The sequence below is a fragment of the Astatotilapia calliptera genome, chromosome 23, assembly GCF_964374335.1.
Source record: "Astatotilapia calliptera chromosome 23, fAstCal68.1, whole genome shotgun sequence".
In the NCBI taxonomy this organism is placed as follows: domain Eukaryota; kingdom Metazoa; phylum Chordata; class Actinopteri; order Cichliformes; family Cichlidae; genus Astatotilapia; species Astatotilapia calliptera.
The window spans coordinates 13596428-13622928 of record NC_137443.1 but is presented as its reverse complement, the minus strand read 5'-3'; the positions used below and the strand labels follow the sequence as shown (position 1 = coordinate 13622928).

Sequence of the window (26501 nt, the reverse complement as noted above, 5' to 3'; positions counted from 1 at the left end):
TATGAGCTGTATGCTATCACTTTCATTCTGAGTTGATTGGATTCACAGTGTAAATTACATATGTTGTAAAACACAGAACCTCCTTTCAAATTACCAATGGAATTTCCCTGGGAAGGTTAAGAGAAGGTGGTGCAGAGTGGTTCCACACACCGGTGAAGAAAGGTCTGTTTTTTCCTGAGATGTTGTCTGTAAGCTGGCGATTTTATCTGATTTAGCCTGAGCTGTGCTTGACCTGGGTGGCTCCTCTGAGGCAGGTAGTGAGTTGATGGTAGCGCGCGCCTGTCACTGTCACATGACGCATCCCTCTTTGGACACAGAAGGAGTTTAAGCTTGCAACATCTTAGTACAGATAGTCTGATTTTTCCAGTTTCACCACATATAACAAGACGCAGCTGCAGTGGAAGGAAAATTATAGAAGAATTTTATATCAGGAAACGTGTGAAACCCACCTTTGCAAGTACTGCTTCTCTGCAGCTGCTTGGCTGTACGCTTTTCAGGCATCAACACAATCAGCTAACTGCTAATCAAAGCTCTGTAAGAAGTCCAGCATCCATGAGAAGAAGATTTAAAAAGAAGATTGGTGAAGTCAGGCTAGTTCAGGTGTAATGATTTGCTACCTGCTGGTTTGCCACAGAGAAGATAAAAAGATAAAAACCTCAATGCAGGAGATGTCAGGGCCGGAAACACGTTCGACACATGATTGGCTGTTGGCTCTGATGATTATACCAGCATATGCATACAGGTGAATGCTGCCGTTTTTATTTACAGTGTTTATATGTGACAACTATAAAGTGTTTCTACTCCCATTTTTCCCATTTCTAGGTTTTTCATGTACACTCTTACTTAGTTTTACTATGAAAAATTAAGGAATGATCTCAATTTTTGTTTTATCTTCCATATTTCTCATGCTTCTTTGCAGCTACGCAGCCGGTTCTGGTATTTTTCTTTACATTTGTGCAATGATGGCATCCTTAGCAGCGACGCTTTCATTGCACATCCAGCCTGCACTGATGGGGGATAGTGTGTGAAGGCTTTAACAAGGAAACTCATTCCTAAATCATCTCTCTTGCTCTAGATCAGTGGTTTTCAAACTTTTTCTGGTATGCCCCACTTTAGAAGCCCCAAAAAGTTCACATCCCACACCTCACCATATTTTTTGGTGAAAGAAACGATCGGGGCTGAGTTTTAGTTAAACAAAGTTCAGCTCAGTTGTGTCAGTTTCACCCATCTTTTCACCTCGGTCTTCTCTGCGTCTCACAGAGAAAACGCTGAGTTAAAACACAGGTTTGTAAATCCATGTTTGACCTGTAGCACGGGGCATGTCCTTGTCAGCTCTGCTGCTCAGCGATGATGTGCACGCTCCCCTCCCAGTGCAGGAATGCCGTTGTCCAGCCAGGGCGGGAAAAAAATAGCAAATAAAAATTTCGTTCGGGGAGCTGAGTAACGTTACACTGCGCATCCCCCAAGGGGGCCTGTGCTCTCTTGAACTGATGATTAACGGCTCTACCCCCACCACCCACTTTCCACTTTGTGCACCAGAGAGGGGCGTGGTGCAGCGATTGGCACAGCAGCAGATCTGGCAGCATCGCTGTGGGCTAAAAGCTCGCTCCGGTGGCTGCTTGCCAATCACCAAGCCCCAGCCGTTATTACAGAGTCATACCTCTGTTTTGATGAAAAGCTGCGGTGGGCGAACCCACCCTCAACTTGCCCCCCTTCCTCTTCCACCCATGTGGAGGTGTGCCTCTTTCATGAGTCATTAGAATGCAGCTCACTGTTTAGTGCCCCGGGGGACTTATTTGTATTGTGTGGGCTTTACGTTTAATGTGAAATTCCTTTTTATTCTACTTTTTTTTTCTTTCTTTCTTTCTTTTTTTTTGCACTGTAGCTGCAGGGCAACAATTTAACGCAGCACCTGCCTCTGTTGTAGAGGTCCCAGGTCTCATCTATCAGTACGTGTCTTCTCCATGTAAAGGTTGTGGAGGTGGGGTGGCAACGAAGGGGGAAGGAGAGGGTAGAATAACATGAAGGAATGTAGCGGGGATCGTGGCAGGAGAAACGCTATATCCTACCCCAAACAGCTGATTTTACAGCCAGATAAAGCTGTGATCAGCTGTGCGTGGAAGATGCAGTTGTCGAGCAGAGGCACCGAGGTGCTTTTCAGTCGCAGGTTAGAGTTTAAACAACTTTACAGAGGAGTAGCTCAATCAACACGAGGCTCCTTCGAGATCTAATTACATGTTTGTGTTTGGATTTTTTTCCCCTCACCTACTGTGTGTCTCGGCGTGAGTGCCCCTGTGTTCAGTGTTTGTGCAGATGCAGATGAGGGGTTTTCTCTTTTGTTTCCCACATTTAACAGAGCTGAAATTAATGCTTTTTAATGCAGACTTTAGCACATGTGGTGCGCTTGTTACCACAGCGTTTGAGCCCTTTCCTCCAGCCTTTACCTCCCAACGTTATTTTTTTTTCTCTTTCTAAGCAGCGAGAGGCTTGGCGTCAAACTTTATTCGTCAGGACATCACACTTTATTTAATCCGAAGCAAACTGGTGCATGAAGTAGACAGCCATAAAGCGCTCCTTTATTTTGTTTTAATGCTCCACCAGTTTGCCTCCAGCACTTAAAGGTGAAGACCAAAGAACGGTTGCTTGCCACGGTCCACTTGAATGACTGTTGATTTGGTAAGAAGTCAGAGTTTAGATGTGGGGATGTGGGGCCCCTGTTACTTTCTTTGTTGGTCATGGTGAGCTGTGTTTTTACGCCGCAGTTTCATATGGTGCCGGGTTCAACAAAAAAACATGCAGGTTGTGACCAGGTGAAAACATCTTTCAGTAATAATGTTTTCTACTGTTTGATAATATTTTATCTGTCTCAGAATGAGACTTTAGAGCCGACTGTGCACTCGAGTGTGGCTGGTCCAGATGTGGTGAGGACACAGGCTTAACTGAAGTCTGTGCATATCTCATAAAGATGTGCTTTTTTTTTTTTTTTTTTTATAAACAAGGGTGTGAAGAATATTTTTCCAGTCCAGGTGATTTTCTTAAGAGGAAAAGTTAGAGGCTCTTCAGGGATGCCAGCAGGAAAAACCTGTTATGGATATTATTTTAAGAAATATCATGTTTGAAACCAGGTTTTTCAGCAGTATTGTGAGAGCTGGGGCAGAAAAAACAGGGTTTTACTGCTCAGTGGTTTAAAATCTTTAACTAGTTTATATGTTTTTATTCAGGAAAAGAAACTTTGAAATTTCCTTCTGCACGGCGTCTGTGGTGATCAGATAAATGAAAAAGCAGCGATTCTGTTTGAAATAAGCGGCTGAGTCTCTGTGCTCATTGTTGGTGATACTGGAGGATATTGAAAAGCGGGCCGTGCGAGTGATCATGTTTTCAGAGCCGTGATCTACATTTCATTTTCTAGTGCCAGAGTTTTTCCTGAGTAGAAACATTTTTGGCATTCTCCAAAATGATTTTAACTGTTTCATATATGCAAACAAAATGAGCGTTTTTCTTTATCAGATTGTCAGAAATAGCACAACGGAGAGATTTCTGTTAAAGTAGGTAATAAAGATCAACTCCAGTAGGCCCATTTTGAACCAGGACTCGACAGAGCGTATAAATATAGAAAAAGAACACTTTTGAAACAGATGCAAAGTGCTTTACAGAAACATTTAAATAGATTCACACGGAAAACTCAAAAAGAACAGGTTACACATTTAAACCCGACCAAAGAGTGCGAATACTCGGGGCTCATGCTTGACCCGCACATGGACCTTGAGGCGTTCAGTACTTGAACCTCCAGAAGCTTCAGCTCGGAAACTAAAACTAAAAGTGGGTTTCCGTGGTTGCAGGTGAAGTTGAAAAGTTAAAATACTTTCCATCTTCTCAGTGTGTGAAGTTTAGATTTTAACGGAGTCTGCAGCACTGAATTTGAGCCCTTTTACTTACCAGTATGTATGTGACACAGTGCTAAAACAGGTGTAAAAACATCCCGGCTGCTCTGTTAATGCAAAGATGAAGGTAAGATGCCCAGCACATTGTTTTACAGTGTCGTCACTTGTCTGATTATTTGTATTTAAATAAAAGAATTGAATTAGCGTGCAAAAGTGTGACTCTGCAGCCATTTGGTCAGTGAAGGTCGTAAAAATCATTGCTGAAAATGTTCCCAGTTTCTCTTTCACTTATAAAATGTGTCTGTGGATAAATTAGCTTCCCTAAAAGCAGCTTCAGTGATTCAGGATTTGGTGGCAGTTGATTGTGAGGATTTTGGGATTTGCCACCCAAGTGATGCTTTCTGCTGCTCGGTCGACCATCTGCGTCTGTCAGTGAGGACGGCAGCTTACTCTGTTTTAGGTCAGGTGTCTGTGCCTTTGCAGCCTCTGCAGCCCGACACCCGATACTAAACTAATCTAGCGGACTTTAGGACTAGCCTCTTTAAAAGGAAAAACTTTAGCAAAGCCTCTTTTGTCTGAGCCTCTGGATCTGCAGATCTTTAGTCGCCGCTTGCTCCAACTCAGTTTCTCACCGCTGTAGCAGCCGAGGTGACGCAGTTAACCTTCAAGTGACCGACTGGGGTCTTTGAAGAACCCAGCTGTTTATTTCATGACATTTTTAGTCATAATGTTACCCATCACGAATCTAATGTTTACGCTTATCAGTACGTTGCTGTAGAAATGGATCTGTTTTGGAGTTCAGCTCCTGCCTTCGTTGCATTAGCCACAAACTGAGGACTCTAACCTCTTTCGCAGGTCACTGTTGTTTTAACATAATTAGAAGTTTGTTTTGCCAAACAAATGATCACCCTCAGAAGCTGCAGGTTGGCCCGTGTTTGTGGCCGGGAGTCTTAGGAGGCCACTGGCTTGAGCTCTTTAAAGTGTTGATTTGCCTTTTGTGACAGGCTGACCTGCAGGCCTGAAACCCCGGGGCCTGAGCGGGGTGTGGTTGATGATTGGAGACACTGACTGCACGTCACAGTTGTGCTTTAGATTTCAGACAACTTTCAAATCATTCTGACCACAGGGCAAGATTTTCATCCCCCCGTCACCAAAGGAGTGATGTGTGCCCTGCTGACTGGCCTCCTCCTCCTCCTCCTCTACCTCTGTCATGGAGCAGATCAGCTGGCCATATCTAAATATCATTATATCTGCAGTATGTCCTCTTAAGTCAAAATAATTCTCATTTTATGTGATTATATAAAGACACACATGCTCTTTTAGATGTTCATCTGAGCCTATATTGTCAATTTTCTGTGAATTTTTATTTATTTATTTATTTTTTACATCTGCGTTGTGCATGTTTTTAGTTCATATTAATCAAAACAATTCATTAAAAAATGTCTCAGCATCACCCAACAGTTGTAAGAAGCTTCTCTGCACAAACTGTATGATTCCCAATTAAATTGAATCCCACTCACTAGGCCACTCTTATTGGAGCTGCTGGAGTCACAGGAGAGCGAGCGGCTCAGTCCCACCGTCATTACACAGGCCGAGAAACAATGCATGTTTCCAAAACAGATCTACAGCAGTCATCTCTGATAGATACAAGTAATCTACGGGAGTCCCTTTGTTTTCCTGCAGGCCTCTCCATTCAGAGTGCTCTGGGGCTTCAGAGGGGAGCCATTCTTATGCTAACAAGCAACTGTGTATCTGTCCCGAGCCCAGACCGCAGCTCCCACTCAGCGGCCTGCACTGTAGGAATTAATCGTCTCTCTCATCTCTTTTTTTCTAATTTGGAAAATTATTTTAAACCACCCGAGGCGTTTCTTTTTTTTTGTTAAAAACTCATTTAAAATGTTTTAGTTTTAATTCGTCTGAGAACAGCGCTGTTTTTTGAAAATTCAAGACAAAAACATACTTTTTTCTCCATTTTCTGTCGCTTTGCCTTCTGCGTTGTCACGTCGTTGCATATAAAAATTAATAAAACGTCTGAAATGCTTTATTTTGGTTGCAGTTCATTATAAACAAAGCTGCCAAGTCGACAAAGTCATTCGTTTTCTCTGCAGAGTTTTCTCTGCAGAGCAAGGCCTCTTCTTCTGGGTGTGGACAGGTAAAGCTCCTCAGGCCCACCCCCTTTTCTTCCAAGGTATATATGACCATCCCATAGATTCTTATAGGAGCTTCTGCTTGTCCACTTTGCATCTGTAGTCCACATCACTCCTTTTAGAGTGAGGAAAAGAGATTTGTGGAATCCTGGAGCCAGTGGAGCAAACAGCAGCAGCTCTGCTCAATCTCAGTGCCAACATGTTGTACCTGGAGACGGGGACCACAACTTCTTACAACGAGGTAAGAGCAGTGCGGGAAACAGGGCATCAGCCTTCGCTTCCATTCTTTGGTCCCCCAGCCTCCCTGGCGTGAAGGACACATCAGAGAAAAAGGCCTCGTAGTTTGAAGCGTAGATTTTATGCCACTATTTAACGTTCCGTAGATTGGATTTGTGTATTCGTCTAACTGAGACATAAACTGCAGATGTGACAGTCCAGAGAGCAGGGGAATGTAAACACAAATCTGGATATTTCCTTCTTGTGAAATGGCTGCTGTGTGTGTGTGTGTGTGTGTGTGTGTGTGTGTGTGTGTGTGTGTGTGTGTGTGTGTGTGTGTGTGTGTGTGTGTGTGTGTGTGTGTGTGTGTGTGTGTGTGTGTGTGTGTGTGTGGCGGGAAAGGATTTAATCTGTTTCTACGTCTCAGAGTTTGTTTCTTGGTAAAAGTTGGAAAATTTGGGGGGACAAAACTGAAAATGGTTTTGATTTAACGTGGCGCCACGTTTCTCTTTCCATTAAATCTTCTGTTCTGTTGAAACCAAAGACAACAAAAGTTTAAAGAGTAAAATGTGAGGAAAAAGTTTTTAATAGATACATATTCTTTAAAAAAAAATGAAAAAAAAATCTGTTCCTGTAGATTCATATTTTACCCTAAGAGGGAAACCATAATTGTTGCCTTATCTGTGTTTGCCGAGCTCGATGGCAAACATATCATCTTAGCTTTATTTTCTTCTTTTTCAAATATGATTGACAACCCGAACTCTAAGTTAAACAATTCAATCTCAGCTCTTTTCCTTGGATCGTGCTTTTGCTTTTCCATATATATGTCTGTTATTTCTTTTTCTTTCTTTCTTTTTTTTCCCACTAACTGAATTCCAAACCAAAGCTAACGCCGAGCGGTGATAGATTCTCAGATTGCAGGTTGCGGATAGCAGGTGTGTCAGTTCGCTGTCTTTTTAAGTTGTTGAGCAGGGGGTCTTTAAGTGGTGTCCAGGTCAGTGTGTGTGTCTGAGTGTGAGTGCGTGCGTGTGCGGGGTATCGGGTTCCCCCCGGTCCCCAGTCTCCTGGGAGCCGCTGCAGCCATTAGATGGTGGCCGGCCAGGCATTGCTGTTTTGTCCGGGGTCGTAATTGCTTTAATGGTATGTTGATGTAGATACAATCACCTGCTCTGCCCACCCCAGCAGGTATGAGGTGCCGATAGACCCCCACCCACCCAGCCCCACCTCACCTCCCCCCTCTCGGCCTTGTTGAGCCTTTAATGTCTCCCTCCCCAGATGGTCTCATACGCTGGTCCAACGATGAGCGGGTCAGCGGAGAGCCTGGAATGAGCTCTTTCCCCCTCAGGCTGGGTCTGATCTGGCTCCTGCTGTCTCTCAAGATTTGGCGTTATCAGTGTTTGCGCTCTGCGGCTACACAAAGCAGCAGCAACAGGAGGATTTTAGAAGCTCTAGATAGAAACTGTGGAGCTTTCAGTTGGTCAGTATAAGTGCTGAAAGAGTGTGGCGCTTCTGCTCCGCGTAGGGGACTGCTGTTACGTCTGTGGAATTTTCTGGGTTTATCAGAGACTGTGATCTGTGTTCTCACAAAGAAAACAATCTCTGCTGCCTCGCGATGCTGCTGATAATGACACTCGCGCTATTAAACTGATGAGAAACGAGTCAAAAGCACCGAACCGACTCTTTAGACAAGAGTTTTGGCGGGAGTGCAGAGAGCATTTTCACCATTAACATTTCATATTTATTCAGTGAATTCATTTGGTCGCATACCCAGCGAGGAATGCATTGATTTGAATGCATGCACGCGCCGAACCCAACGCCGCAGCAGCAACTTCTAAATGAGCCCTGCCACGTGTATTTAAAATATCCCTGCTATGTGTTGTGGGTAATTCAGGCAATCGCTGTGAAGGTCAACAGTGTCCTTTTGCCGCTGGTCTGAAGCGTTAGCCCAGCATTTTCTCTCAGACAAAGAAATGAGCTCTCAGGCCTCGAACAGAAAGCGCAGCTTTTTGTAAACTTTATTAAAGGCTGCTGCTGATTTACTGCGCTTCTGCTTTGCACAGCCGTGGCATCCCAGAGGCCTGAACACAGCGTCAGCTATAAACAGAAGGAATTTTTAAGAGCTGCTAAAGTGGTTATTAAATGCTGGCTGTATTATAGTGGAATAAGATCTGATTAAAGGAAATGAAGAGAAGGCCTGAAAGTCCCTCACGCTGCCCTTTCTAAAAGCTGATATCCTGCTTCCAGCCAATTAAACATTAAAACGCGATGAGTTCAGGTGAAACCTCGCTATCTGGTCAATTACAGCTTTATCCTCAAATCCTCATCTTTGATCCTGATTTTCACTTACACCACGAGAAGCATTATCTCAGGCCCTGTATTTAATGTTAAGTAGTCTACGTCAGCCTGTCTGCTTTATGCTTCTGCTTTTATCTATGTTTGGTCTGAGGCCACCATCAGCCTTTTCTTTAGAATAATCATTTGGCATTGATAATTGGTGCCTGTCAGATCCACCATAGCAGCTGCCAGCATCAGGTACTGGGGGAGGCTGTGTCATCTCTCAATGGCTGAGTGCCTCAGTGGAATTGCACCATAGTTCAAAAGAATCACTCTGATATCACCATCGCTCGCGCTTCATTTACGGGAAAACGGTGTACAAACAGGAAATAAATCCACCGAGCTCGTTCCCATGGGAAACGGGGATTATTTTCATTTTTAAAATATGCGTAGGTGGGGAAAAAAAGAACTTTGTTTTTCTTACCATCCATTTTTCCCCCTGATTAGATCCACAGAGCCACTCTTAGACCTGTAATACGTGCGTATAATCAGTCATTTGTGTGAGAGCGTGTGTGTCCCCACTAAAAGCTGCAGGGGCTCCCCCAGGAAGGACTTTCTTTCTTTCTGTGCGTGCGTGTGTGCTCCATTCACAAAACACTTGTCTCTTAACACCTGCATGCCCGGCATAATTGTTTCACGCAGCCTCCTTATAAGCTCCGGTGTCATTGTTTCTGAGGGGCTTAAGCCCCCCTTCCTCTGCCAAACAGCCGCTCCCCTGTGGCGCTGCTGCACAGGTATGCCGAGGTTGACTCCAGTGACCTCTCTCAGGTGTGTCTATGGATCTGTGTGTAATAAAGCGGCATCGTTGATTCATAAGTCACTCCCTTGACTAATAGTTATCTAACCTACCAACCTAGTGTTTTGTTGATCATCTGGAGCAACACTAACACCTGGCAGGGCAGTGGGTGTGAGTCGGACAGCTGTGGCCAGCCGTGCTCGAAATAAACGAGAGGCCCTGGAAAGATTGATGGCCGTCTAAAGAGCACGAGCGATGGCACCTCTTCCAGGAATGTGCTGTTTATAAATGGAAAGGAATGAGGTGAATGGCAAGCAGAGCAAGCAAGAAGGGGCTGGCTACCACCCAGGAGTACTCTCCATCCTCTCTAAAGGGGACATATTTTAATTCCACTCGTCCTGTCTGAATATATGTGGGAAAAGAAATGGCTTTGTAGGGAGAACGTGTTTATTTCATGTGTTGTCTTAATCTTTTACCTTAATCACTGATGTTTGGATGAGGCTAACTGTTTTTATTTCTTTATTACAAAATTTGCACAAAACATTTCGTCTGAAGCATCTGTGACTGAACACCTTTGTCGCTCTTCCCCCTCCCCCTCCTCTCCATCTTCAGTCACAGTACACAAACCTGGGGCTCCTGAATGGCATGGATCAGAACATTCAGAACGGCGGCTCGACCTCCACCAGCCCCTACAACAACGACCACGCGCAGAACAACGTGACCGCCCCGTCGCCCTACGCCCAGCCCAGCTCCACCTTCGATGCCCTTTCCCCCTCACCGGCCATCCCATCCAACACAGATTACGCAGGCCCACACACCTTTGACGTGTCCTTCCAGCAGTCCAGCACAGCAAAGTCTGCCACCTGGACGGTAAGACCCGTGTTCGCTCAGTGTTTGTGGAGTCCTGCATAAAGTTAGCGGGGTTCCACTTCCTTTTCTGCAAGCAGTCTCGCATTAATGTCGTGCAGACCCCACTGATAGGCCTCTGCAGGTGGGACAGATTTGAGTGAATATGATTTATTTCTTAATAATAATTGTGCTGAACTCACAAATTTGACCAGAGTGAGAAAAGACTCGGACTAAGAACATTTACCGAATATTTAATTGAAGTTAATTTTGTAATATTGATCAGATAAATGTGTTTATGGTTTAGTTTGCATTAACTAGAATAACTTTGCGCTTCACTTCTGATCAACAGGTGAGTACTGGAGGTTAAGAGAGTACACTAAGTAACACATGAACTTTTTGATTTAAATAAGATATACAGGAAGCTGGAATTTTACTTAAGTATAAAGACGGAAAATAGGGAGAAGAAGAAGAAAGACTCTGTTACACCATCTCCCATCGTTCCTGTCCTGCTGGACAGAGGCTGCATTCATGTTTTCTTTATCTTATGTTCCATAAATTATGTTTTTAATTACACATCATAACAATCAGCACTCAAGATAAAGATATGACTTTTATAGCTACAAAAGAATGAAAGCTTTTGTCATTTTTTTATTGTGTAATAAATTTAAATGTGCTGCCTGTCAGCCTAACCCATCATTGTAGGAGGTGATGATTTATCGGGGTGGAGGTTAAAGAGACACTTTCACCTATGAACTTCTTATCTGACTTCTGGCTGGGAAGAATGTCACCTGAGATATTTTTACATCAGGACTGAACCTCAGGGTTTTTAAGTTAACTTCTCACTGACAGGGGGAAGAGTGCATACACTGTCAAAATCATGGATGCACTCATTCATGTGATAGGAAATGTGTTAGCTTGAGTAAGTAAGGCTTGAGTTGTCTCACTTGACAGAAAATGTGCTATTTTCTCATATTTCGACCATTTTAGATACAAAAATGTCTGGGAATTGTTAATTTTAGCTAACCAAACTGCTAACAGTGCAGGTCATTTAGTGTTAAAACTTCTTGACAAAGCACCAAAAACAACTTTCTACAGGAAGCCAGAGCCCTGCATGTGTGGCAGGTTAAAGTGAAAATGAAGAAGCTTAAACCTTTATTAGTCTCACAGTGACCTCACTCAAGTGAAATGTCCCTTTTCCTCAGAAGTCGGGTAAAGTTTACTGATGCTTTGTTGATGACAGAGGTAAACAGGTTGAATCGTTGCTCCTTTCCCGTGCAGCTAGATGTCACCATCCTCGACTCATTAAACAGACTCAACCGGCTCCTCTCGCTCTGTCATTACGCATCACAGGGCTGAGGGACAGCTGTTGCATCAGTGCCCCGCCTGCTCGGTTGTTAATGTGTGCGATCTGCGGCGATGCGGGAACAGAGGCGCAAGGTCGGTGCACTAATGCACTCTAGCGGACGAAATTGGCGGCGGCTTTTTGTCCCTGCGTCATAATTTGGGACAGCTGTCACATCATCTAGTGACGGCGTGGGCGTCAAAGGAAACCCCGTCTGTTCACATACAGAATCTGGGTGACGTAACTTTGTGACATGTCAGTTATTACATAACGGAGCAGAAAACGCTTAATACAGAAACATATTTATTAAAAATTTCCAATTAACAGTCAAAAATGCGGGCCGTTTGAGGAAAACCTGCTGAGCGCATTGATGCGCCGAATTTAACGTGCTGTAGCTTCCAGGCAAACTCAGGGAGTGCTGGGCGATCTCGCCTTACTCCTTGGCCACGCCGAGTGTGGGATCGTCACATTTGCCCAGTTCCCACAGTGCCTCAGTCATCCCTCTCATTTTCAGTCCAAAAACAAAAGTGTTTGTCTGATGCGCAACCGTGAGGTGGCTCACACTGTGGTTTGTGAGCGGCACGCCCCAGTCGCAGTCGTCCCGTCGTAGACACATGCAGGGAACCAACGATGTGTCCCACAGTCATAACATGATGCAAGACTGGTTTGATTGGTCTGGCTTAACATGGAAAAGTCAGGGATTGCTACTTACAATCATTGCACTGATTAAAGACTTAACTTTATTTAGTAGTTCAGAGTTTAAAAAAACATTAAAAATATTTTTAAAAACTCATTTTTTTTGTATAAATTCTATTTTTTAAAGTGCAGTCGCCCAAAGTCTCCACAAGGATAAGAAACGGGCACGAGCGCTAAAATATGAGAGCAGTAAACACAAACAAGTGCTGTTGTGCAACATCGTCTCGTACAGTTAACCAATCGAAATAAAGTTTGTTCTCCTAGCGAAGGATGGGTAGCATTACAAAATCAGAGCCATTAAAAAGTAATTAGCATCACCTTTTGTGCAAAGCACCTCCTTACGATGACTTTTACATTAGCAAGAATAACAACTTTGCACACCTGTGGATAACCAGTCTGTGCACAGAGGCTGTGGAGCCAGTTGGACATTTACATCAGCAGCACCACATAATCGACAACAAGCTTGTTCACTTCCCTCGGTGACAGCTAAACTCTAAGCTGTTCCTGTTTCAGAGCTGAAGCACCACCATCATTATCCTCCTCAACTGGCCACCAGTGTTGGTGGAGATTGCAAATGTGCTGCTGATATAAAGCTATTGCACTGGGAACAAGTAACTGAGCCCATTTGAGAAGTTAAAATACACGTCTGACTTAAATGTCAATTTATTTCCCTGTGGTAACAGAGGCGGGGAGGTTTCCTTGGTTCCTTTATTTACTGCAGACATGACACGTACTTCCTGTTGTTACGATCTATGTCCATGAAAACAAACACACAGACTGCTTTTTAATGACTGTTTTTAATTGGAGTTTGATTTTGACCATACATAAATAAGAGCCAGGAAGTGGATGCACTGCACTGCTTAGAGTTTAGAGCCTGTTTAGAGCGCTCATCTGGAGTTGGCCTTGAAAACAATAATGCACAAATAAATGATGACCAGCACGTGACTGATTGCTTGTAATGTTTTCTGTGAGGTCGGGCTGGTTCCACATGCTCTGTTGTTGTTTTTGTACCTCGCAGCCAGGTTAAATGTCACTCAACTCTGAAATGCAGTTGATCCTGTCAGAGAGGATTCGTTACAGCGTTTCCCCGCCGAACATCGTTTTGTTGATTTCCAGATTGGCTCATAGAGAGAGTCATTTTCGCTGGCTGCAGCTTCCAGTCTGATTCTAAAGAAGAGTGATTACAGCGTCGGTTCCCATCTCAAAGGAGGCTCCCTCTCCTGATCTCAGGAGATCTTTCGTAAAGCTCCCATAATCTCAGCCCAATAAGCTCAACTGCTGGACTGATGGACTGATGGCAGAGAGCCACCGTAGATGTCACTGCAGCTTTGCTCTGTGCATAGATCCACTAATGCCCCCTTTTTGAAGGCCTGTGGGATCTTCCACGGGGACTTAGTGGACTGTGTACTGTACTGTTTGATGACTGTTCTGATGGAGACACACCTAATCCCTAACCCACACCTTAACCTCTTCCTGTCTAGGATGAGGCACACAGCAAAAGGTGCAACACGTCAGTGTTTCCCAGAAACTGCTCCCACACGGTTTTCCTGCCGGCACTCCTGCAGCCTGCACGGCGTTCCCTCCCCCAGCGCTCGGTTAGAGAAAAACAATCGCCGGGTCAAATGAATACACAAGTTTAGAGATGTTTCATCTTCTTTGCGCCGCTAAAGGAGGCAGCCATTGTTGTCAGGGTAAAGACTAGTTGTGTTTGCGGTGTGTATTAACTGCCACCATATTTAGTCAAAGGAGAGGAATGTCATGGTTCGGGCTATCACTGGGACGCTGTTGAGCCCAGGGGGATTACAGTAATGGATTGAGGGCCTGTAGATAATACTTGTGTAAATACCGTGTGCCTCTTTCCTGAACCCTGTGCTCTTGGAGTGGGCTCTGTCTTTTTTTGAGAGAGTTAAGCTTGATGGTTGCATCTCACATTGCGCCGGAGGAGGAGGAGGAATGCTCAAAGAGAAGAGTGTTCTAGCGAAAGGCGGCAAGACGCAACTTGCCCATGGAACATCTGCGGGCCCGTCCCACGCCTCACGAGATGGGGCTGAGACTTGTTTGTGTCAAGAAGCTTGTCACGACTCGCCCGTCGCAGAGAGACAAACCCTGAAAGCTACAGATGGGAAAAGGTGGAGGGGAAAATTTTTAAAAAGGCAGAGTTGAAAAGGTTTTTATGATATGGGCTATGGGATTTCTCCATAATCTTCTCGGAAAAGCCCTTTCTTTTACAGTTTAAGTTACAAGATTCCTTTTTTTTCCGCTTTCTGACAGAGTACCTGCAGCAGTGATTTACAGCAACAGAAAGCAGGCTCATGCTGTGGCGGTATAAATATAAAAGGCAGATATTAGTCTGTCATCAGGGGGAAAAGGAGGAATTTAAATCAGACCTCACCAAACTGAGTTTGTTGGAGTGCTCTCAACACAGAAATCATTGTTGTGTTATAATTGAAGGTTGGAACGACAAAAAAGTGCTGGCAGCTCAAACGCTTCCTTCAAGGATAAGCAGATCAAACAGTTTTTGAAAATAATTTTAAGCATGTTTAGCAAACTTTGGCTGCTCTCCATCTGAAAAGAAAAGGAGAAAATCCTCGATTGCTTTTTTTTCCCCTAAACCTCTTCCCACCTGCTGTGCTTTCAGTTTTAAAGTTGAAGTTACAGTTGTTCTGCTGAAGACATTTGATTGGCAAATCCCAAGAGGGACAGATACATGTTTGACTCTTTCAACACCAGCTACGTGATGCTGCTTGCCCGGGGGCAGGTGTCATCCCTAAGATTGGGTGGTCGAGATTGGTGCTGATAGCTTCGGCCGAGCAGATTGTCCGCTAAAATGTTCAACTTTTCCCCCTGTTTTAGATTTAAGAAGCAGGTGCTTTGCTTCAGTTTCAGAGAAAAGTAGAGCGAGGGAGGAAAAGAACTCTTTGGATTATTGTTGAATTAAACAGGTTTGGGAGACGCTGTAGGCATGACATGACATGTCAGGTATGAAGAAGACAAGACCAGAGGCGCCAAACGTTGCTTGTTTAAGGCCTGATGTTTGTCAGGACTTGACTTCTGCATGCGCCCGCAGCGCCTGTCAGGTAGAAAGGAACGCTACAACTGTGGGCCTGCCCCAACCTGCGCAACACAGGAAGTGTGTGTCTCTGTGTTCCTGTGCTGTGTGTTTGTGTGCATTAGCTGCATGTGTGCAATTACTTTCTATGTCCGAGTATCAGGACAAATTGCATGTTGCGCGTAGTCAGATTATCCCAGAGACGCATTTTCGTTGTAGCTTGAAAGCTGCAGTGCTGTGTCCGCACGGTTTCCAGCCGAGCTTTCCAGATGTGCACGTAGAATTTAAAAGTCCAGCCACTTTAGGTCATTTATTACTTTTGCCCCGTGCCAGCTGAACAATGCATCACGTGTGTTTCCTGCAAACACTCGCAGAAGTTTTCTTTCAAATGATTGTGATTAAGCGGCTCTGCATTGTGCGCCTTGTGTTCCTCGGCCGTGTAATTCACATTGTGACCAATGAAAGGCTCATAATTACATGTTAACACCTGAGCGCCGCACCCTGTGTGAGCCACTGAATCCCCATCAGTCAACTGGCTGTCCTCCACCCTGAACAGTGTTGGCTTTAACCGCATGCTGCTTTCAGCAATCAGCAGCTCCTGCTCTCACTGCTGAGCAAACACAGCAGCAGCACAGAGCTGTGCACTCAAAGTTTGTAGCTTCAGGGCTGGGGTGGGCCACTCGTGTGTGTGTGTGTGTGTGTGTGTGCATGTGTGTGTGTTTGAAACTGTAGGATATCATCTAAACAAACTTTGTGTTTCTGGCCTAACATTCGCGATTAGATCTTTAGGCTCAGATTTGTGCAGACCCTTTACACACCACCTCTCTCTTTCTCTTTTGCTCTTCTTCCACACCCTCGCCCCCCTTCCTCCATCTCTCTGCTTGGCTTCTCCACCTCATTTAGCTGACTGACAGAGGCGTACGGGGAGTATCAGGTTAGGAGCGAGGGGGCAACTACAGCCATTCATCTTGGAGGCTTTTTTTTTTTTAAAAGCTGCTAGAAAGCCGCTTTGATTTTAAGGAAGAGTCAGTTCAGTTGCCGTGTTGAGCTTAAACTGCCCTCATCAGTCAATCTATCGTGTCCTTGTGCACGAATCAAAACGCAGTTTTATTGTTAAAATTTTCTGCTTTGCATTCGTATTTCCCAGCAGTGAGCATCAGCGCTGCAGCGTTGGCGTTGGGTCACTATAAGAGGGTCACTTGAGGAAAGCAGCACATGTGAAAAGTTGCGTTTAATAGCAGACTGCATCAGTGGGCGAAACGCAGGCATAAGGCAGAGACGGGGAGGTGCACTTTTAGGTTTGTCCTGATGAAAGGAGAGGTTGCGCCTGAGGAGAAGAGCAGAAAATGTCCGTGCCAAGCTTGTGTAATATTTAAAGTGAGCACAGACGGTTCCTGGGATGTGCTTCTTTTCATTGGAAGCAAACTTAATAGAGGTGCAATTTTATGTTGCATTGTTCCCGAACACAGCCCCGAGCAGTTTTCACAATGTTCACTTTTCATCACTCAGAAATGAAACTGACAGGAAAATTTCCCCTCCGCCCCTCCACCCTCAGCTCTGTGCACATAGAGGATTTAAAGCTCTGCTTGCACAGCAGTGATTTGAATGGCTTGTGTACACAGTTGGGTTGTGCCTATTAGTAAGAACTCGGTCTTTCTGATGCCTTTACTGGTTATCGCTTCTAACAGTGCCAAGGATCAAGGTGCATCCATTATTCAAGACTCCTGGCTTGCACACTTGAGCCTGAGCCAGTTTGTGTGATCAACCATCACATTTTGGCTCGTCGCTGATGAATCTTTTGCGACTGCCGCGATTAGCCCTCCGCTCCTTCACTCGGAGTCGTTGTCATCCACCTGCACTCAGCCTAATGCAGCTCCAGCCTGCCAGGCGCTTCAGAAGCTGCTCTGTGTGATGAGTGGCCATCAGATGCTTTAACAGAGATGAAAGCCAAGCCCTGTTTAATTGCCCCTGGAGGGGTCCATTTTATGGTGCTCCTCGGAAGTCCCAGAGGCTGTCTGTGAGACATCTTTGAGGTTGGCCAATAGTCACTTGTAGGGCCGAGTGCTGTGTGTGTTTATTTAAGTGGGTCATAATCACAGTCTTCAGTTTAACCCTTTTTGCTTCAGGGGAGCCAGAAGTGCACAGCTGAGGCAGCAGGTGTTACCAAAGTCCTTCAAACACCGCTGTGCACTTATTTTTAAGCTAAATTAGTTTAATTAAATTTTACTGGTCACCAGGAATCTGAGAGTTTCCACCAAAATAAGGTTTCCAAAAGCCTTTCCCCCCTGACTTTATCCATTTACTATCACGTCTCGGGTGTTTCTGTGATCAATCTGTGCTTTTAAAATTTAAGTCAATCCCCCATCAAAACTTTTCTGTAATCTTTTGTGTTTTCTCTCGTTTTGTTTTGCAGTATTCGACCGAACTGAAGAAGTTATACTGCCAGATCGCCAAGACATGTCCCATTCAGATCAAAGTCCTCACCACTCCTCCCCAGGGTGCCGTGATCAGAGCCATGCCTGTTTACAAAAAAGCTGAACACGTGACCGAGGTGGTGAAACGCTGCCCGAACCACGAGCTCAGCCGCGAATTCAACGACGGTCAGTCGAAATCCCACCGCCTCGTGTTTCACTTCGGCCGTCTTTGTTTGTTGTTGGCGTTTGACCATACGACTCGCGTTGCTTCCAGGTCAGATAGCGCCGCCGAGCCACCTGATCCGCGTGGAGGGAAACAGCCACGCCCAGTACGTGGAGGACACCATCACTGGGAGACAGAGCGTCCTGGTTCCTTATGAGCCTCCCCAGGTGAGCTGTCCATCAACCTACAGGGTATCCAAGCGACAAACGACTCGGATGGCGACAGACAGCGAGTTCGCTGTCATGTTCAGCTGCTCGACACTTCGCCAACCTCTCCGTCAAAGCTTTCAGTGCCGCCATGAAAGCTTCAAAGACGCACATTTTTCAAATACTGGTTAAACATTTGGATTCTGCATAATTAAACCAATTTAAATGACCCGAACCTGAAATATGTCCAAATACGACCTCTGTTTTTGCGCCTGCCGCCGTCACTCACCTGCAGTCTCATTCTCCTCCTCAGGTGGGGACCGAATTCACCACCATTCTGTACAATTTCATGTGCAACTCGAGCTGCGTGGGCGGAATGAACAGACGCCCGATTCTCATCATCGTCACCCTGGAAACCAGAGAGTAAGCCGTGCCGCCGCCACCTCCGTCGCCCCCCCTCGTTGGCCGTGCTTTGTTTCTGACAGAGGATGTCTTTGTCTCCCAGCGGTCAGGTTTTAGGGCGCCGTTGCTTCGAAGCCAGGATCTGCGCCTGCCCGGGCCGCGACCGCAAGGCCGACGAGGACAGCATCCGGAAGCAGCACGTAACGGACGCCACAAAGAGCAGTGAGGGTACGAAACGCCGTAAGTAGGGCCGGGGCTGGTGACGGGCTGACGTGCTTTTGGTCTTCCTCGACATGCAGCTGGCGTCGAGGACTCTCACTAACCCGCCTTTCCCCTCGCTTCTTCCCCCTCCTGCTCTGTCTTAGGTCGACTTGTTCTCTTTAGCACGGCGGCCACTGTATTCACGCTCTCCTCTTCTCTTTTTCAGCCTTCCGACAGGTTTCCCACGGCATACAGATGTCCGCCATCAAGAAGAGAAGATCTACAGATGAGGAAGTTTTTTGTTTGCCTGTAAGTGTGGCTCCGCTGTCTCACACGGCTTGGGGTGCGTCTGAGCTGCTCACTGACCTCTCGTCTTATCTGTTCCCCTCAGATTAAAGGACGCGAAATCTATGAGATTTTGGTAAAAATCAAAGAGTCGCTGGAACTCATGCAGTTCCTGCCGCAGCACACAATAGAGTCATACAGACAGCAGCAGCAGAACCTCCTGCAGAAACAGTGAGTACCAGAACAGATTCTTGGTGGAGTGAAACACAGATGTGCAGAACGGGCAAGCTTCACCGTTGAATTCAACTGTTTCTTTGCATGCAGCTGCACTCTCTGCCTCAGTAAACGTCTTCTTTGCTTGTGCGGAGGTTTGTTTGTCTTTCGAACGCAGGGCACTGATGACTAACTGACTGAACATGGCTCACTTGTTGCTTGAATTGTGGATTGCACTGATAAATGAGCTTTCTTGATTGTATTTACTGCCGCCGCTGAAGCATTGCAGCTAGAAGAGCTGATAATAAACGCTCTGGAGTAGGTGTTAGCCAGCGTTTCCCAGAATTTACTCCGAATCAGCTCAGCCTCGCGTCCAAGCAAAAGCTGTTTTTTGTTGGGGTTTTTTTTGTCATTTTCTTTCCTCCTTCTTGCTCTCTCTCATGGGACACGAGCCAACACTGATGAATCGTGACAAATGTACCTGGCTGCGCTTTGTTAGGGAGACGCTTCCAGAAGGTTCCCGGTAACGCCTTTGGGTGCTTTGCCAAGTTTTTACACAACAGCAGCAAACAGAATCCGTGCCTCGGCCTCATCTATCGGCTTCGGCGTAATTAAAAGTGTCTCAAACGCACACGTCCTCGTCCCGCCTCCCTTCTTTCACTGTAAGCTATGGAAACGAGGAGATGGGAGTAAGTGATAGTTTGACAGCGCTGTGATGATAATTACTGCTTATGTTCTAGTTTCCCATTAAGAGAAGGCAGACAGCCTCGCAGTGACGTAGTGCTTGCACTCGCTGTTTTTCTTTGACTTTATTTCTGTTTTTGCTGCCCGTCCGCCCTTCAGTACTAACAAGAGCTTAAAAAGCAGACGTTTAATTTCAGACAGAGAGTGCAGAATTTTTGAAGAGTTTTTCAAATTCGACACTATCAGATTTTGATGCCAACCCCCAGAATCTTGGGATTTGGTGTTTATCCTTCTCCCGTTTGTCCATTTTTGCATGCTTTTCCCAGTTTTCTTTGTAAAACCTTTGACCTGTTGGAGTTTATTACTGTATTCAGCATTGGAAATAAAAGGTTCTGTCAACAGCAGTGTTTCAGACCTTTCCTTCTTTCCCTTTAAATGTCAAATAACACCATTCTGTAAAAAGGCTGTGATCTGTGTGTGCATACTGCCATCTTCTGGACACACATGTTACTGCAGTACAGTAGGAGTTTCCTGAATCTCAAACTTGAACATTTGTAGAGTTTTCTGAACATCTGGACCTCTCTGGGGTCCCTCGCTCCTTCCTCCTCCTCCTCCTCCTCTGTCAGTGAGCCCTTATTTCTGCTCTTCTCTCTCTCTCTTTCTCTTCTTTCTGGTTCCTTCCTGCAGCCTGATAAAAACCCGTCTCGGTAGCCAGCTCCTGGAACCTGCATTAGAGCAGAGACGGCGGTGCAGCTCCTCCTGAAATCCACATTCCTCCTCTTCTTCCTCCTCCCTCGACTTAAACGGACCTCCTCTCCGCCTCCTTTTCATCAACTCTGATTTCTGTGACCTGCTTCCTCCTGTGCGTCCCGGGACTCTACACCGAGGATGTGAACTTTCTGTTTCTCTCTCTGCTGCTGCTGTAAATGCTGGATGATCACGTCTTGTTTTTATTCAGCCGCGACAGACGGTGTGAGGGTTTCGGTAGGCTGCGGGCCTGCGTGATCCCCCTCCTAATCTGAACTGAACTGTAAATGAACATGTGAATTGCATGCATTATTTTTATCCACAAAGACTGTACTTTGTGGACAGGAATCATTTTAGATTTCTTATTTCTTACTAAGTGTGTTGCGTCTTTGCATTGTTGCGAGAGCTGGACTCAAATCTCTAGATTTTAATTTTGAGTTGGTTTTTTTTTTTGCTGATGCTGGTCATGTTTTCTAAAGTCACTGCGGGACAGTTTGTGTGCTTGTTTTTTCATTTTCCTCAATAAAAGATCTCCTTAAACGGAGGAAGATGTGAACCGTTCTGTTTAAAACAGATGATTTTACTCGGCTGCTGCACTTTGTCTGTCAGATTCTAATAAATGGGGTTTTTCGGCTTGAATTTTTCTCCGTTTATAAGTTTGCGTTTGCTGATTTTTGTCGAAACATAGAAAGTTAATGCTGCAGTTAATATTAAGAGTTTCACTTTCAGGTTTGATAAATGCAGTGATTGTGACGCCCACTGCTGATTTTCCCTGTTGTTCTGTTGGAAAATGTGCCTGTTAAGAGATGAAATTGGGGCTAAAGCCTTTTTATTGTTGGAGACTCGAGTAGTCCTGTGCTGTGTGCTCTCACTGGAGTCTCACTGGTCATTAGCAAGACTCTAATGACCTACTACATTTATTCAGGTGTGTTGCAACAGGGACACGTGCAAAAGTTTCAGGACACTGGCCTTCGAGGACTGGAGTTTGACACCTGTGTTATAGACTGTGTAAAGCAGGGGAAGGTGGGGAACTCAAGGCCTCGAGGGCCAGTGTCCTGCAGGTTTTAGATGCGTCTTTGATCCAACGCAGCTGATTTAAATGCCTAAATTACCACCTCAACATGTCCTGAAGTTTTCCAGAGGCCTGGTAATGAACTAATCATTTGATTCAGGTGTGTTGACCCAGAGTGAGATCTAAAACCTGCAGGACATCGGCCCTCGAGGCCTGGAGTTCCCCAGCCCTGGTGTAAAAGATGGATGTAGCTCCTGGGTCAGAACGGTGAAGCCAGCGTAGCAGTTTCATAAACCTGTCCAGCAGGAGGCGACTCCTCTGCAGGAGATTAAGTCTGCTGGGAAAAGTGCTAATAGCCAGCTAGTGAATCAGTGTGCAGTTTCCATCTGGTTTTTACTCTGATCAGCCCCCTTCGCCTGTTACATCTGGTTTGAGAGCTTTAGAACAGATTCTACGTCCATCTTTTATATCCCGTGTGGTCGAAGGAGAAATTCTGGGAGAAAGTAGTGAAACGATAAAAAACTAAGTTGCAGTAGAGATGCGTAAAATATTTGTAATATTTCCATCTCCTTGGCTTCCTGGGGCGAGGGTCTGGTGACAGTAGCAGGGAAGACACTGATTGTTTTTTTTCTGTATCATTAGAATAAAAATGTTTCCATGTTGTTTTCTGCTGAATGCTGTCAGTAACCGTCACCTCCTCCTCTCTCCCACCCCAGAACCTCCATGTCATCTCAGCCCTCCTTCGGCTCCACCTCGCCCACTCCCGGAAAGGTCAACAAGCTGCCCTCCGTCAGCCAGCTCATCAACCCCCAGCAGCGTAACACGCTCACTCCGTCAAGCATGTCTGGAGGCCTCACTGACAGTAAGTGCGCCACCTTCTTTCTCCTCCCATCTCTCTCGGGTCGTAGACGCCCCTCGCTCCCCTAAATCCCGTGTTTCCGGGTTTTTTGTAAAGATGGCGGGTCGAGGCAGGCGGGAGGGGACCTGAACGCTTCACTTCCCCTCCCCCAGTGCAGCTTCCTCACCTGTTATGATGCATTATTAGTCAAGTACAGAGTGACCTCTGCACGCCCCCGCACCCCAAAGGCTCACAGTAGCTCCTCTTGTCTCTGCAGTGACTCCCATGATGGGCACTCACATCCCCATGAATGCCGACATGAGTTCACTGAGCCCCACACACGCCCTGCAGCCACAGCTGCCCCTGGTGCCCTCCTCCCACTGTACCCCCCCTCCTCCATACCCCATGGACAGCAGCATCTCCAGGTACCTCACCAAACCACAGCGCCACACATCCACTCATCACCTTTAGTCCTTTCTGAAGACTCTGTGCTCGTCTTCAAAGCGTGCGGAGGCTCAACAACACACAGCGAGCTGATCACGTGACCAAACGCATCTAAGACCGCTTTGTTTTCACACTTTTTCATTTTTTAGTTCATTTTTTTTTTCTGACAGTGGTTTCACCAAGCACAGCCCCCTCACTTTTCAGCCAGTCACACTCCCTCGCCATCGCTACAAAACTGTAGATTTATGGCTGCACTGATCAGACAACACGATCACTGATTGGACACAATTCTGTGCATTTTGCTGTAATTTCGGACTATTTGTACGCTCGAGTAAATTAAACCCCAAACACACCAAAAAAAATTCTTTGGAAGGAGGCGGGAGGAACGAAGCAGCTCGCAGAGGCGGGTTTAAACCTCGAGCTGCGTGTGACGTCCGTTCCCACTTTCTGGTTTTAATGCCAGCGTGGTGAGAGGGGGGCACCGGGAAAGTCCACTGTCAGAAACAAACACGACACCTGAGAACGATCAGTGACGCTTCACCTCTCGTTAAATGGAATTTATTTGAAATGACAGTGTCATTATAGTTACCTACAAATACTTAACGGTAGATTTATTAGAATAAGGGAACAGTCGAGTCATAATTACGGCAACAGAATAGAAAACAATAGAAACTAAACATAACTGTGCAGATTGTAAAGGTGACCTCACTGGACTATTTAAAGAATTACACTGAGCATCAACAGAGCGACCTTTAAGCTTTATTCCAAACATACCGAGTAATTCCGTACGTATTTCTGGTGAGAACCTCTAAAAATGTCAAACTCTAACACGCTCCTCCTCCTCTTCCTCCTGCAGCTTCCTTATTCGGTTGGGCTGCGCCGGCTGCTTGGACTACTTCACAGCACAGGGCCTAACCAACATCTACCAGATTGAGAACTATAACATGGAGGTGAGCCCTTCCCTATCCAACACGAGTCATTTGATGGGTTAGAGAGAAGATTGGCTCCCCCTGCGAATACTAACGCTCCCCTGTGTAATGACCATTAGGACCTGTCCAGGCTGAAGATCCCTGCCGAGTTCCAGCACATCATCTGGAAGGGCATCATGGAGCACCGACAGGCTATGGATTTTTCCCCTCCTCCCCACATAGTGCGCACCACCGGCAGCGCCTCCACCGTCAGCGTGGGCTCCTCCGAGGCGCGGGGCGAGCGCGTCATCGACGCCGTGCGCTTCACCCTGCGCCAGACCATCTCCTTCCCGCCCCGCGACGAGTGGTCCGACTTCTCCTTCGACCTGGATTCGCGCCGCAACAAACAGCAGCGCATCAAGGAGGAGGGAGAGTAAGACGCAGCCACCGCCGCCGCTGCGTCCCCACTTGTCATTTCACGCCTGCTGATGAACATTTCATTTGAAAACCTGCTGTTTAGTGCAAAGCCTGCTGAGAACAAACACACAGACGCACTTACTTTCATTTTGTCCCGCCAAGTTATTTTAAAGGTGTTGAGCAAAAGGTGCATTTTTTTGTTTTTGTTTCTTTTACATTTTATTGTTATGTTGTAATTTCTTGAGAGCACTTAAGAAATGCTGAGGACTTCCCAGATTGCTTTGAGGTTTCAAGTGTTCACGATTCATTCCTGAGTCAAAGCGTGAATGGAACCGCGTAAGAGGGCTTTTATTAGGGCTGTGTTTCTGCTATGGGCCGTAGCAAAAGTGTATTTTAGTTTGTAACCCTTTTTTAGTCGAGTACACTGGTTTTCGCTCGTGGCAGGAGTCATTTCAAACATTTCTTCTCAGAAGTATTACGTCAGCTGATGGGCGATTTGTTTTTCTGCTGTAGCTTCCGTATTTTGCTTTTTAAAAAAATGTTTTTTCATGTGTTGTGAGACCAACGCATCGCCTTGAAAGGTCTGTTTGTGAAGTGTTTGAGTGCGTGCGTGTTTAAATGATGGTATTTCATTTGATGTAGCCACATATAGGCCTAACACTCCACCCAGTGTTTCACAGTTATGACTGATGTCGTTTTATTCTCGTTTATTGCAGAGCAAAAGTATTTTTTTGATCTTTTGGTAGAGGAAACTGGAGTTAAATGTATATAAATTTGTATAGTTCTGTTTTTTTAACTTGCTCTAAGGGAACTGCATGATTTCCTTCATGAACCAAACTGTTTGGTAGCTTTATCACTAAGAACAATGTATTAATCAGTTCACAGGAGTACATGCAGTGTGTCTGTGTGGACACAGGATTTAGCCCAGCTTTCTCTCCAGTAGTCTGCATTTGTTAGAAGCAGAAACCGACTGCAGTTTCATATTTTTGTACAATGTATTGTAAATATGTCTCATTATATCGAGGGTATTTTGATATAAATCTGAAATAAATATCCATACTTGCTGTATTGCATGTTAACACTCCTGTGTGTCAGTTTATTTCTGCGTTGAACAAACTCAAAGATATCTCGAACTTATGTGGCTGACGTCATTTCAAGAAGTCACACGAAGCTGTTTAAGCGTCGGAGCACTGCTGCATGTTCTTTTTATTCTTTGAGCAGAAAGGACAAACACAAAAGCAGGACTGAAACCAGCGAGGAGGTTGAGCCTCTGAAGTCGACAACTAAAAGGTTTCTGTGTAAAGAAAAAAGAAGCTTTAAAGTTGTTTGCAAAAAGCAACAAAGTGCTTCTAAGAATCTGCACAAAGAAGTGAAAGAGACTCTTACCTGTCTTACCAGAAAAATACAACCTAAGATGAACTAAGGACATTTTGCACCATGTCATTAATGAGAAATAACCAAGTCAAAACACAGAAGCAAAACAAAAAGCCTTGGAACTGCGAGATGGCGAGCTTTCTGTTTACCACGAATCTACACGTTACTGAGACGCTCTTAAAAAAAATTAAATAGACTCTTTGTTATCTGCATGTGGAGGTCTGAGGGATCTTCCAGGAATGGTGAGGACATTTTCCAGAGATCTGATTGTGTACATTTTTTTTTTTTAAATTGGAAAGAACTACAGTTACCTAACAAAGGGTAACTAACTCCTGCTACAGAGTCCAATTCTCAGAAGAACCACCTTCTGTGTTGGTCTACAAAGAAAAAGAAAACAGCTGTCAACAGCTGGGAACGAAATTACTGGGAACACGATGCCTTCACTGCACACCCAAAAACAGGAAAAGCTGCAATTGCCTTTGTTTGTAGCTGAAATGTTTGGTTTTGAAAAAAACCTGCAGTAACTTTATAAGCTACCTGACAAAAAGAAGGAGGCCAGCTCTTTGGCAAGAGACAAAGAAAAACAGAAAAGGCTCCCAGGATGACAGGACTCACAAACAAGTTTCAACAAGAGCTTTACCTTCCACACAAGTAATCAAACAATATCGGGCAAACCAATAAATTACAAGCTGCTTCCAAACAGCTCCTCAATGTTTTACTGAGATGAGGAGACTTGGCCCTGAAGGAGGTCCAAGCTGTGCCTTTTTAGTGGTGCTACTGTGACACTGAGAAGTATGTGAAAAATCAAATTCAACAAAAAAAATCATCTACTGTACCTTTTACACATAAAAACACCATCTGCAAATCTACAGAAGACATTTATGTCTTTTTGATGACCTGCAGGACGCCGGTGCAGTGACAGAACCACAAACTATACAGAACA

At 45.3% G+C, this 26501-nt stretch overlaps 1 protein-coding gene across 5 annotated transcripts in view; it reads left to right on the top strand.

Moving 5' to 3' along the window:
* tp63 (tumor protein p63) overlaps positions 1–25263 on the top strand; it is a 59014-nt gene extending 33751 nt beyond the window's left edge. For 2 of the 5 annotated variants that reach the window (XM_080297453.1, XM_026157694.2), the window contains 11 exons: positions 9927–10184; positions 17664–17850; positions 17939–18054; positions 18347–18456; positions 18539–18675; positions 18863–18945; positions 19028–19152; positions 22294–22439; positions 22693–22840; positions 23716–23809; positions 23908–25263. In XM_080297453.1, coding sequence (XP_080153579.1) covers positions 9927–10184; positions 17664–17850; positions 17939–18054; positions 18347–18456; positions 18539–18675; positions 18863–18945; positions 19028–19152; positions 22294–22439; positions 22693–22840; positions 23716–23809; positions 23908–24204 — 1701 coding nt within the window. In that variant the 3' untranslated portion in view covers positions 24205–25263. Of the gene's footprint in view, positions 1–6069; positions 6270–9926; positions 10185–17663; positions 17851–17938; positions 18055–18346; positions 18457–18538; positions 18676–18862; positions 18946–19027; positions 19153–22293; positions 22440–22692; positions 22841–23715; positions 23810–23907 lie in introns of those variants that run through there. The other 3 variants (XM_026157697.2, XM_026157696.2, XM_026157695.2) reach the window with 3 other exon arrangements.
* The last annotated feature ends 1238 nt before the right edge of the window (positions 25264–26501 follow it).